This window comes from Triticum dicoccoides, chromosome 6B (genome assembly GCF_002162155.2).
Source record: "Triticum dicoccoides isolate Atlit2015 ecotype Zavitan chromosome 6B, WEW_v2.0, whole genome shotgun sequence".
NCBI classification, from domain to species: Eukaryota; Viridiplantae; Streptophyta; class Magnoliopsida; order Poales; family Poaceae; genus Triticum; species Triticum dicoccoides.
In genome coordinates, this window is record NC_041391.1 from 140,778,767 (window position 1) to 140,791,601 (window position 12,835).

Below are 12,835 nucleotides of genomic sequence, written 5' to 3' on the forward strand. Positions count from 1 at the left end.
GTGTAAATTTTTTTTCAATTTTTTTGTCCAAAAGTCAAAGAAGACCGGTGAAAAATCAAAAAGTCAAAAAAAACATTTAAAAAAGTCAAAAACGCATGAAAAATAAAAAATTATAAAATTCTGGAAGAAATGCCCAGAACACGACACGTGGCAGACGGCTGAGAGCGTGTCAAAGGAGCACTCGTGAACTAGTTGCTCTGACGAAAAACACAAAAGCTCAAAAGAGCTGGCCCAACACGAGCGAGGAGCCCAGTAAGGCCCATTTGCGTGGAGCGAACCCTGGACATCGAGGAGCGGTGGACCAGCCGCGCCACAGTATCTCCCCGTGGGGACGCGCCGCTCCACTCCAAGCTCCGGCGACCGCGCCGCCGGCGCCGCTGAATCATCTGTGCTCCCAGCGGTAAGCAGGGTAATATCACGGCCCACGCCCTCTTCTCCGTCCCTCCTTAGTCCTTCCCCCCTCTCGCCTGCTGGCTTCCGCTCTTGCCGTTGCAGTTTGCTGTTCTATTTAGCTTTCTGTCGACGTGTGTCCTTGTTGGCTAGGGAGCGGAGAGTGGGAATGAATGACATCTCGGGGCAGTGGCATGGCAGGCATCAAGCTTCTGTTGGGGGATTGGGAGTGGGACTGGCATCGGTCACACATCTTACAAAATTATTCAAGTCTTTAGTACATGCTGAATGCTGCATTTTTCTTTAATTATCTGTATATATACTCGCCGTATCTCCGTAAGGTTGTTTCTAGAAATTGCTGTATCCCTACCCTACATCTGTATCTCCGTGTCCGCGCTACCACCCAGCATACTTTCATGAATTTTAGGTGTCTGCATTCATGAATGATAAATCAACCCAATTTTCAAACAGATTTTCAGAAAAGATGCATCAAACCATACTACGTGAGCGCCCAGTCAGTAGCCAGGTTTGGAAGTATAGAGTAGGCTTGATTATTCGCTGATTGGTCGCTCTAGTGGAGAACAATGGCTTGATGCATCTTTCCTAGAAAATCACCTCTGAAAATTAGGTTGTAGCCACCTAAACTTCATGAAAGTATGCTTGCTAGATTTTAAAGTCTTGCAGTTTCTCTAAATTACTTCGAGTCTTGTTCTCATCTTCTGCACTTTATTTATGCACTTATTACAGGTTTCTTCTGTTATCCTGAAATCAGGCTGTATTCAATATTTTTTGCTCTCCCGCTCGCAGGCTGTGGTCCAACCAGTAGATTGTGAATTGCAATTCACGAGAGGCGCATTTGCCACAATGGCTCTAACTCTTCTCCGAGGGATCAGAACACCAACCTTACTTAGAGCAAATTTCAGCCTGTTCTGTACCACTCAACGCCATCCACTAGCTCACTTCACAACTAGGGTGGAGAGTGTGCAGACTACTGAGCCCAAAGCAGTGCCAAAATCAATTCAACAGGCTACCAAGGAGGCGGCGGAGCAGAAGATACAAGGTTTTGAATCTGTTATCGGCATCGAGACCCATGTCCAGCTATCGACCATCACAAAGGCATTTTGCTCCTGCACAAACAACTATGGCTCCCAGCCGAACAGCACTGTTTGCCCCACCTGCATGGGCCACCCGGGGACATTGCCGGTTCTGAATGCAAAGGTTGTTGAATGTGCAGTGAAAATGAGCCTCGCTCTCAACTGCAAGATCTCCATGACATCCAAGTTTGATCGGAAGCAGTATTTCTACCCAGACCTACCCAAGGGCTACCAGATTTCCCAGTTTGACATTCCAATTGCCGAGAAGGGTTACCTTGATGTGGATATTCCACTTGAGTTTGGTGGTGGCCACAGGCGATTTGGGGTCACGAGGGTTCATATGGAAGAAGATGCTGGCAAGCTCCTTCATTCTGAATCCGGAAGTTACTCTCAGGTTTTCCTTGTTATTCCTGGTTAACTACCTGTTTTCCATTAAAGTTTTGTAGTCTTATCAAGTTCTCATGCTATTCTGTTATGCTGCAAAATATGGCTCTGGAATCATGGAAAAAGTTGACATCCACCACAGAGCAACAGTACATTTTCTAAACTATTGCATTCATAAATGCTAAAGATGAAGAGTCAGAGAATTTATTTAAGACAAGTTTGACATCTTGTTATGAACTCAGAAGATAAAGTGATACAGGGGATTATGCTTCTTATGCATTTTTGCTACAGGGGGCATATACATAGAGGGTATCAGTATCACACTTATCTATAGTTATTATGTGGTCATTGGTTTAGCCCTGCCTGTTATACAGAATGTAAGTACCAGCGTCATATCCAACTGAGATTCAAATGCGGCAGAACTTCATGGGGCAAGAGCAGGTGAAGTGGTGAACTGCATTTAATATCAGATCAGCATCTTTATCTCTTTGTGGCTTTGATAAAAAAAACTAAAAGACTTTCTTTCTCAAACCTAATACAAGAAGGAGGTTGGGGGCAACTTGTAATAATGTGTCAATACATGTGTGGTTATGTGAGAGTACTTCTGAACCATGTTATTGTGTACTTACACCCTCCAATCTGAACAGAAAATCAAAGATAGAGACAAGAACAAAGTTAATTCAGAATCAAACAATTATGTACTCCCTCCGTTCCTAAATATAAGACCTTTTAGAGATTTCAATATGGACTACATACGGAGTAAAATGAGTGAATCTACACTCTAAAATATGTCTATATACATCTGTATGTTGTTTGTATTGAAATCTCTAAAAGGTCTTATATTTAGGAACGGAGGGAGTAGAGTATTGGCTAATCGCACTTGTAACTACATATTTCAAGTCGTTAATCAGTATCGCTATTCTGGTCGGCTAGGTTGACTTAAACAGAGCCGGTGTTCCTTTGCTTGAGATTGTCTCAGAGCCAGATATGAGGACAGGGATAGAGGCTGCTGAGTATGGTGCTGAGATACAAAGGCTTGTTAGGTACCTGGGAGTGGGCAATGGTAACATGGATGAAGGTTCCCTTCGCTGTGATGTGAATATATCTGTTCGACCAATTGGACAATCAGAATTTGGCACAAAGGTAATGACCAAAACTTTAAAAGTTCCCAACTGATTGTTATTCTATATTCCATGTCCAGAACATCTGCATCACGGTTATGTTCTGATGATTCATCAGTACACAAACTTATTCAGGACCTCATATTACTATATTAGGCCATTAAGGCCTGATTAGTTCTGATAAATTTATCAGTTTAAATGATGATTTCCCATTATATGATAGATTCTCCTGGATTTTCTTTCAGTACAGCATACAATATTGACATTGCATGGTTACATAAGGAAGTTATCTGGTTAGCCATTCAGTTGGTGCATGAATTTTTTTTGAATTTTCAGAGGTTTGGTTCTCTTTGTAGAGGTTTGGGCAAAAGTCCTTCATGTATGCTTGTGAAAATTGTAGATGTTTTCGTGTATCCTAGTTATTTTCTTTGCCTTCAGAAATATCATGTGTTAAGAAAAGTTACCAGAGTCATGGACTTCAGCAGTGTTAAGACCAATGGCACTGACCATGGAATCTTAGCAACAATGGACATTACAAAGGAAACATTTTCTGAGAGCAAGCAGTTCCTTAGATCATTAGTTGTTGATGTATCATTGTAGTAAATGACAATAAATTAAATTCCTCATTGTTTGTTCACTGTTACTGCACATGGCAATGTGGCATGACATGCTTCTTTCACTTCTAATTTCTGGCAGGTTGAAATAAAGAATATGAACTCATTTTCTGCAATAAGTAGGGCGATAGACTATGAGATCTCCCGGCAGATTCTTCTTCACAAAGGAAGCCAGGCTGATCAAATTGTACAAGAAACCCGTCTTTGGGATGAGTCCTCTCAGGTTGTTATCTCACATTTGTCGTTAGCTTGTGCTTTCAGCCTTTCACTTATTTTACTTTCCCTAGAGTTTCTAAATCCGTTTCTTTATCTACATTCTCAGAAAACTTTTACAATGAGAAAAAAGGAGGGACTCGCCGACTATAGATATTTTCCCGAGCCTGATCTTCCTGAAGTTGTTCTCACTAGTGAGTACATTGATGAAATTCGCAATTTAATGCCCGAGCTTCCAGAGGCAAAGCGTAGGCGCTATGAGAACATGGGACTCAGCATGCAAGATGTTATTTTCCTTGCTAATGACGATAAGGTAATCATCTTCATTACTTTCATTTTCCCTTGTCATGGATGTGCATGTTTTGTGGAGGTGTATTTGGAAGCTCCTATTTTATTCAATCAGGCTTGCTTGAGGTTCATATATTTTGTTGGATCACATGATCTTCTAATGTCTTGTGCTATACATTTAAAAGTTCCTCCAGTTTCTTCTCTCCTTTCCTGACAACCCATTCCTCTATTATTTACTGCAGCTTTGGTGATCTGATCTGTGTATGTTCGTCCCAGGTTGCTCATTTCTTTGATTCTACACTTGAGCATGGTGCTGATGCAAAGCTAGCTGCCAACTGGATCATGGGTGATATTACTGCTTATCTGAAGGATGAAAAGCTTTCTATTGATGAAAGTAAATTAACACCTCTGGAGCTTTCCGAAATGATTGCATACATAAAGAATGGAACTATCAGTGGGAAAATTGCCAAGGAGGTAACATTGCTTAACTAAATTCTTTTATCTACGCTAGTTAAAGCATGTTATGCAGTCCCTTCATTTTAATTATCCTACGCTGCTGCTGCACTGATTCTGGCGGCCATAACTTGATACTTGACAGTTTCTTTTGTACTCCCTCTGTTTCTTTTTGTAGGGTCTATTTTGATTGATTAAGACTCTGTTAATATGTTGTTTATCTGATACAAAATCCTAATAGTAAGTACCAAATACAAATCTAACGATATCAATTTTATGTTATATAAATTACATACTAATGAAGTATTTGTTGGTCAAAGCCTTGTCTTGACCAATCAAAATATGCCCTACAAAACGAAATGGCTGAAGGTTTCCGTAGTAGGATACTAGGATTACTATGGTAGAAATAAGTTTTCAAATAGGAAAGGAGAGCAATTTCTGGTCTTTCCCCTTCTGCCTAGTACCAAAAGTGTTTGCAGGTTGCACAAGAATGAACTTTAGTCTTCAGTTATTCTTAAATTTTTTGCATGCCTCATGTTCTGTTACAAATATGCATTCCTCTCAGGTTTTGCCATTAGTCGTAGCGTTCTAAAATTGTAATACCTTCTTCCTGATTCTGCCTCTTGCAGATTGTGGTTGACCTCATTGCCAAAGGCGGAACTGTTAAGTCTGTGATAGAGGAGAAGGATTTAGTTCAGGTAAATGTGGTCACATTGGTTACTATTTGGAAACATGGTAGTTTGAATGTTTAAAATATATACTTAATGCTGCGGCCCTGCCACCGGTTTCAAGTGTGTTGCCAACATTGTTTTTAAGGCATCCTGCCTTAGACGCTTAGGCGATAAGGCACCCTGGCAGCGCCTTACAAATATGCCCGCCTTGGGCGCTTAGGCGTCCGCCTTAGGCGCTAGAGCGGGTGGTGCTCGCCTTGGGTCGCCTTACCGCCTTATAAACAATGGTTGCCAACTTTTGGCTTGTAACTTCCGTCGAGGAACAACCAAACAACAAGTACCTTGTTAATGAAATTGAAAGCTGAAATTGGGCAAAAAAAATGAGGCGTCCTTTTGATTTCATCAGTTTTACACTGTCTGATATGTTGTGATGAGATAATTAATATTGTGCACGATGTAGCTGATGCTATGTCAGTGCTTTTAGTCTGTGCTTGGGTTATCCAACTAACATTTACTACTGGGAAATGGCAGATCGCAGATCCAGCAGCAATTGAGGCTATGGTAGATCAAGTACTCGCTGACAATCCGAAGCAACTTGAGCAGTATCGGGCTGGGAAAACCAAGTTGCAGGGATATTTTGCTGGCCAGGTTAGTTATTTGTATGTGTTCCCCTTGGGTAACCTTCGTATATGTTTCCCCTTGGGTAGCCTTCGTATATGTTTCCGCACTCACGAGAGCTGACCATATTTAAGAAACTGGTTCCAGGTGATGAAAGCATCAAAGGGTAAAGCAAGCCCTGTTTTATTGAACAAAATCCTGGGAGAGAAGCTGAAGGGCAGCTGTTGAGGGTTTTTTTTTACGCATCAAGTGGTCCTTGATGAGTGGAGCATTGAACAAAAGCAAAACCCTGCAGCAGGAACTACATTTTTGGGGGCGAAAACATCTCCGATTCTGGTTTTTGTAGGCGTAGTCCTTGCTTTGAATTTGGGATGGATCTTGTTTCCCCCCTCGTTTAGAGCATGGATTTTGTAAGAAAAAACAATCCAGTTCGCATAACACTGTGTTTGAGCTGATAATAAGAATGGAGTTGTGTGATGTAAAGATGAATTATCTGCGTAGACTTGTGTTACTATATGCCGTTGTTCTATTTATTGTTTTACATCCTAGAACTTTGAACGTGAGCATTTGCATTTTGGTTGTACGCAGCTGTAATCTTTTTTTTTTCATTTGGAATTTAGACCACTGCATCACCAATATTAATTCACTGAAATAAGCTGACCTTTGTGGCAACATCCTTCCAAATTTTGCAAACGCACGGCCGGTAGGACCGTAAGGTGTATGTGAAGAATTGTACGTTTAAATTGGTGTTTCATTTAAACCTTGATGTTTCATTCTTTTTAGAAGAAGCAACTGTGGGCTGACAGCTGAAAATTGTACATTTTGCTTCAGTGATTCACTAAAAGGCTGATCACTTGCCTGTCAACATCTGAATGCCGTGAATTCTTGGTATGGAGGCAATTACAGCATGCTAGTCAACTGCAGTGTGTTGCCAAAGAAACCTCCTTTTGGTGCGCTATGTTTCAAGCACAATGGGCGACGCGCAACTAGTTGCGGCTTCTCGATATACCACCACAACATTGATAACCTTTTCCAACATCCATTTGGTGGCCACCACAAAAATCCTAGGGAGCCAAACTCCATTTCAGCACTTCATATCATCCTAAACAGATGGACAAACTGAAAGGGTGAACAGGTGCTTGGGAAATTACTTGAAGTGCATGGCTTTTGACAATCCAAAGAAATGACATTCATGGTTGGCATGGAACAACACAAGTTTTCGTACCTCTCTGAAAATGACACCTTTCCAAGCATTGTATGGGTTCCCACCTCCCATGGTAGCCGAATCTAACCTACCGGATTCTATCAATGACGATACCCCCACATTACTGCAAAACATGCGCCTGGCATCTCAAAACTATCAAGGGCAACTTGTTGAGAGCTCAGGAGAGGATGAAATACTATGCTGACAAAACCAGAAAAGAAAGGGACACACTTCCCTTGGCGTTCACAGGAAAATGGAACTACACTCAAGGTTTTATGGCCCAGTCAGAATATTTGGAGAAAAAAATGTGTACACCATATCTTACACATTGCATCTTCCCGAAGGAATGTCAATTACACCCAACCTTCCATGCCAGTCAACTCAAGAAACATATTGGACCATATATTTTGCCTACACCTCACCTCTCTCTAGTGGATGCTCAAGGGGTAATCAAGATGGAGCCAGAAGCACTGGTTGATACAGGAAACTAATTCCTAGAGCACAAGGGGATATAAGCACTCCTGTGGTGAGGTGGTTAGTCAGGTGGGTCAATTCTGAAGGTTCTTCCACCCTTTCAGCCTTGACGAGAAGTCTAAGCCTCCATAGGGGGAGTTGTCAGGACCCTGCAACTCGAACTCTAAAGAATAAACACCTTAAACTGTTGAATTTCAGTTATCTTAGACCCGGGCACCGCTTCCTTCTATGACCATGTGTGCGACGTCGATCTTCCATCCAACGACCAGCCTCACTCATTACTGCTTCCCGCCAACTTCAGGCTTCAGTGCACCATTGATCTTCGGTTCCACGATGGTGGATGATCCGCACATCAACGTTTAACTTTCAAGCAACTCCCACCTTCTTCCAGCTCGCTTTCTTGCTTCTTGATTGATTGTAATTGACTATAAAGCCTGAGACTCCTCAAGTACAGTAGTTGGTATCGCTTTTGTAACTGGGTTAAGCCTTAGCCGAACCGTTTGTGGATCAGGCGTACCCTTTCCCCAAGAAACCTTAGGTAAACTCCCTTCCAAAGTTAGCTACTCTGAGAGTGATGATCTTGTCTAAACTGAATATTTCCAACAGTTTTAGGTAGTTCACGTCATGAATCCTAGATTAAAGCAATTGTACGTTCAAAAAAAAAAGATTAAAGCAATTGTTTTTTCTAACTCAGGACATATAAATTTAAACCGGGACTTAACTCCATACATCATCTGAAGCAGATCGGTAGGACATACATTGCTTATCAAAACCCTAGAGCTTCAAGTACATGCCAGATGAAATTTGCGCCTTCTGATGGGCAAGTAAACATGAAATCTTTTATCCTCAGAACATATTCAGCAACAGGGATCACATCGATGCGCTCATCATTTGCTCTAGTTTAACACAAGGCCCAAACTCAGGGGCTGCAAGTTCAACTCCAAGAAATACAACCACCATCAATTTTACATGTGCTATTTACACAAGGGTATAGTACTTGTGTTTTGTACACTGCCTAGTTCGAAACTGATATCTTTATGAAGACGACAAAATGCAGTACCAAGATATAGAGAACAAAAGCGGACCTAAGAATCATGAGCCTTTTCTGGCCTTCTGTTCTAAAACCACCAGATTGGCCAGGTCTCCGAACAGCTTTTGAGCCAGAATCTTCATCGCCGCTCAAAAGCCCTCCGCCAAACCGGTTCCGTGCTGCACCCGCTTCGCTGGAGCCGCTGTGAAGATTTCTCTGTATATTGTTCAACCTTTCCAGATCCTTTTCTTTGTCACGTATATCAGTGATGAGCCTTTCAGCTTGAGCCTGGGAAATAGAAGACCAAAAATATGTTTTAAGATATTAGGAGTGAAGAACCATTGAGAAATTAACAAGATACTGCAGTTGGTAGACTGAAGAATATGAGCTCACTTGTTTAGCTGTCAACTGTTCAATGAGGCTATGTAATTGTTTCTCCAGTACCTTCTCCCTCTGGGCTGCACATGTGAGAGAGGACAACCGATTTGTACAAGACGATGTAACAGCAGGAATAATTTTTCGGTGGGTATAACTGGGCATCACTTCTTAAGAAAGGAAAACCACTTAACTAGTTGTCTTTGCCACTACATCCTACGAGGATCTACAACTGAATTAGGTTATAATTAAAGTCTGTTCAGATTTTTATGGCTAAATTCAAATAACGGTGTTATCAAGTGTTTATTTTAAAACAGAGATATAAAATCCCAGCCATTTTATATCCACAAATGGATCACCTATCATCGCCACTCTGAACAAAGCTCTGACACTGACAAGTACCACCATCCTTTAAGCATCATGGATTCAGATCCATGGACCTTGCAAACAGGTTAGCTGGTTGACCACCTCACAAAGTACAATGCCACAACTAAAAAAGTTCTAGTCCAGCAGAAAGAAATTTGGAACTCAGCTCATCAAAATTGAACACTTCGATCACGTAAGGTACATGTTCGCATGAGGCAATAATAAAACTATTTTTGTCGCACACAATTTGGTGCTTCTCATCTCAGTTAAAAAAAAGGTGCTTCCACAGATACACATGTAGCTTTAGGTGTGTTGTTTACTCTTTATTAAAAGGCACTAGCCTAAGTAACACTTGATTTAGGCATTGTGTCGTTTTGCACAATCATACATTACCAGGGATAGGTTATAAAGTATGCAAGGTAACAGCTTCAACAATCTAAGCTGCCTATACTTGTGCAAGTAAAGATGAATAAAATAGAGCTAGTTAATATTCACGGGGAATGTACCAGGACTTGGATTTTTCAAAGATTCTTCTTCAACCGAGGACCATACTTTCTCCAATATTTGTATCTTGTCTTCCAATAATTTCTGTTTAAGGTGAAAAAGTCATTGACAACCGAACATGCGTTTTTGATCCACAAAAGATGCTATAAAATGTCATACCAACTCCCCCTTCTTCTCTTCCAAGTCTTTAGACTTGAGATTCATCAACGATTCAGCTTCTAGCAGAGCATTTCCAGTAGCTTCCGAAGCAGCCATTGATGCTTTACGTTGAGCAGCCTCTTGCTCCATGATAGCATTGTCAACCTTTGCCTTTAAATCAAGCTCTGCAATTTCCATTTCCTGCAAATATCATATTATATAACGGTGTTATCTGTTGTGCCAGCTTCTGCACATTTTGGCTGAAACAGGGAAAACGCAGTCGACAAGAGCCTGTTCATGAAGGTCCTGCTGGAACATTATTGGTTGGGAAGTGGAGATAAGAATAATTAATTTGAGTTAGATTGGATTGCTAAGGATAAAGCTCAAGACTTGGAGTTAGATTGTACTGCTAGAGATAGAGTTTGAAGAAGATTAAATTGCCAAAGGTCAGTTCAAGTCTTAATGGATAAGTCAGAGTTGGACCAATAGGAAGGCTATGCATTGTATCTAATGAGATCAAGTAATAAACGATAAACTACCACCCATGTAAAGTGGTGGATCAAGGTTCACAACAAATATGATGCAATAAAGGAAGATTGTTAAATGTCAAGAATTAGAGAGGGAGAAGAATTGCGCTAGAGAGGCAAGGTCGAAGGCTCACTACTTCGGTATTCTTCTTTAATATCAAAAGAGTACACACTAGTCGTCTATACGTAGGACGGCTCTTGATTTGAACCACATGTTGGATCCTAATTTAAACTGTCAGCCCTACTCTTTGAAATCCTATCTCTAAGATAGCAATTCTAACTATCTATTTTTTAAGAGAGAGCTGCTGCCTGGTTTGATGCTACCATATGGTCCTTGGCCCATATCACCTACAAAGGAAACTAAGGAAGGGACAAGAAAAACAGAGAGAAAATGACACGAGGGCAGAACAAGTACTTAAAAGTACAGCCATATGACAATGTACCTTCAAATTACTCTGGAGCACAGCAGCCTCCATCTGCTTCTCCTGAATTTTCTGGCGGCAATCGGATATCGCCTTCTCATAGGCGGTATTTTCCTCTTGAATTTTCACCTCTCTATGCAGTGCCTGCAAAAGGTGGTCAATTTACATTACAGATGTCCATATAGGAACGCGAAATTTACAAAACCATCACATTGGTTTCACTGTGAGTGGGAAACCTTGACCATAGATGTCCAAAGTGATAAGAGCAGTTGAAACAAATGATCCTAGTATATTAACACTGTTATCAGCAGACCCATTCCGAAACTAGGAAATAGAAAAGGAGTATAAATGTAATCACAGCAAGTATGGCTCAATCAGATTCATAATGGAATTAACAGCTACAGATGTTCATATACGGACTGCCCTTCTTAATCACGTACTCAAATGGGATGTGCTAGGATGCGCTATTCTCCAATTGAAGGCTATTCGCATAGAATCCATGTATGCAACATTGGATCTGCACGGACGCCAGAAACTGGAGTGCGGAAGAAGGACGAGCTACCTGCTCTTTGGTGGAGGAGTGGGCGTTGAGCTGGAGTGCGAGGGCGGCAGAGGAGGCGAGCGAGTGGGCGTGCAGGTGCGGCAGCCGCTGCGCCACGTTCGGCGGGGGCACGCGGGCGCGCAGGTCCTGGATCGCGCGCCGCAGCGACGACGCCCGCGCGTCCAGGTCGGCGGCGCGGAGCCGCTGCTCCGGGGTCATGGCTGCGGCGCGCTCGCGCTCGGCGGCGGCCTCGTCGTCGCTGTCGCCGGCGCCGCCGACGACGTCGGCCGCCCACGCCAGGATCCCCGCCATGGCTTTGTTCCTCCCCTTTCCTGTTCCAGGGGGCGATTCTGACGACGTGAAAACGGATGGATTCCTCCCTGCTGAAACTCAAGTCATTTCATCTAAAAAAATACGTAAATGATAACGCCAACAGCACTTAATATTGAACCTGTTGTCACTTGGGTCAAGAGCCACGTTAGAGCAACTCCAGCCGATGGCCCACAGGGGCTCGTAAAATCGCCGTTTGAAGACGATTCTGTGCTAAAAGTCGGTTTGGGGCGATCAGGTTTCCAGCCGCCGCTGCACGTAGAACTGGGCGTTCGGTTTATATGGTTAATACGGTTTGGTTTATTCGGCTTTTAATAATTTCGGTTTTGAAAAAATGGAAACCGAAACAATCACACAAAATTAAAAAACTGAACCATATTAACCACAATATATCGGTTCGATTTCTTCGGTTATCCAAAAAACCGAAAGACATGCACTCGTCAGTATAAGTGTAATGATTCTTGAGCGCTAATTTGCATTGTGTCGAATGTATAAAATAGTCACAAGAGTTAGCAACCTTAACATCAGGCAATGCTTTATTCGGTCAAGCAAACTAGTGAACATAATTAAGTGGAAAAATCACATCGAACGTGCCATGTATCATATACCGAAGAATACACATGATGCCTCTAAATTGAGCAGCTCATGCACTAAATGGTACGCTGGTACTCCCTCCGTCCCCGCCTAATTTACCTTTTGGAGAAACCTTCGCATGATGGAGTGAACATGGTATTACACGGGGCATCCTACATATCGGTTTGTTCGGTCTATTCGATTTCTAGGCACTGAAAACCGAACACAAACCAAACACCGAACAACCTTAAAATTTCCCACCAAACCGAAAACCAAACCACCGAATTAACCGACATATCGGTTAATACAGTTCGGTTCGGTTTGGTTTTTTGGTTTTCGATTTAACCATGCCCACCCCTAGCCCCAGGGTTGCCCCCCAGACGCCTTTTTCAAAACTGTTTTGAAAATTAAAAAGGCTAAAATTCGGCAAACATGACGAAGTTTCGGCGAGTAGGGCATAAATTTCTTCGTTCAACATTTTTTTACATAGAAAAGGTTAAATTTA

General features: G+C 42.0%; 2 protein-coding genes across 3 annotated transcripts; one reads left to right on the forward strand and one right to left on the reverse strand.

The window, feature by feature from the left end:
* The first annotated feature begins 278 nt into the window (after nucleotides 1-278).
* LOC119322847 (glutamyl-tRNA(Gln) amidotransferase subunit B, chloroplastic/mitochondrial-like) lies at nucleotides 279-6,429 on the forward strand. Of its 2 annotated transcripts, none has more exons than XM_037596379.1 (9): nucleotides 279-400; nucleotides 1,198-1,878; nucleotides 2,802-3,011; nucleotides 3,686-3,826; nucleotides 3,926-4,129; nucleotides 4,381-4,578; nucleotides 5,187-5,255; nucleotides 5,760-5,876; nucleotides 5,994-6,429. In XM_037596379.1, the coding sequence occupies exons 2-9, from the start codon at nucleotides 1,255-1,257 to the stop codon at nucleotides 6,072-6,074; spliced, it is 1,644 nt and encodes a 547-aa protein (XP_037452276.1). In that variant the 5' UTR covers nucleotides 279-400; nucleotides 1,198-1,254; the 3' UTR covers nucleotides 6,075-6,429. The 2 variants fall into 2 exon arrangements, with proteins under 2 accessions (XP_037452276.1, XP_037452277.1); XM_037596380.1 differs by having other exon boundaries at nucleotides 287-409.
* Nucleotides 6,430-8,343: 1,914 nt separating this feature from the next.
* LOC119324904 (paramyosin-like) lies at nucleotides 8,344-11,776 on the reverse strand. Its single transcript, XM_037598671.1, has 6 exons — nucleotides 11,449-11,776; nucleotides 10,908-11,030; nucleotides 9,959-10,138; nucleotides 9,802-9,883; nucleotides 8,948-9,012; nucleotides 8,344-8,842 (listed from the first exon to the last, which is right to left on the reverse strand). The coding sequence occupies exons 1-6, from the start codon at nucleotides 11,737-11,739 to the stop codon at nucleotides 8,540-8,542; spliced, it is 1,044 nt and encodes a 347-aa protein (XP_037454568.1). The 5' UTR covers nucleotides 11,740-11,776; the 3' UTR covers nucleotides 8,344-8,539.
* Between the last annotated feature and the right edge of the window lie 1,059 nt (nucleotides 11,777-12,835).

What these genes read in the sequence shown, in the direction of transcription:
- LOC119322847 (XM_037596379.1), top strand. Translation starts at nt 1,255, where the DNA reads ATGGCTCTAACTCTTCTCCGAGGGATCAGAACACCAACCTTACTTAGA. An exon ending in TTTGGGATGAGTCCTCTCAG is followed by an intron (nt 3,827 to 3,925) that starts GTTGTTATCTCA and finishes CTACATTCTCAG; the next exon opens with AAAACTTTTACAATGAGAAA. An exon ending in TCCTTGCTAATGACGATAAG is followed by an intron (nt 4,130 to 4,380) that starts GTAATCATCTTC and finishes TGTTCGTCCCAG; the next exon opens with GTTGCTCATTTCTTTGATTC.
- LOC119324904 (XM_037598671.1), bottom strand. Translation starts at nt 11,739, where the DNA reads ATGGCGGGGATCCTGGCGTGGGCGGCCGACGTCGTCGGCGGCGCCGGC. An exon ending in TGCTCCAGAGTAATTTGAAG is followed by an intron (nt 10,139 to 10,907) that starts GTACATTGTCAT and finishes TGATATTTGCAG; the next exon opens with GAAATGGAAATTGCAGAGCT. An exon ending in AACAGTTGACAGCTAAACAA is followed by an intron (nt 8,843 to 8,947) that starts GTGAGCTCATAT and finishes TCTATTTCCCAG; the next exon opens with GCTCAAGCTGAAAGGCTCAT.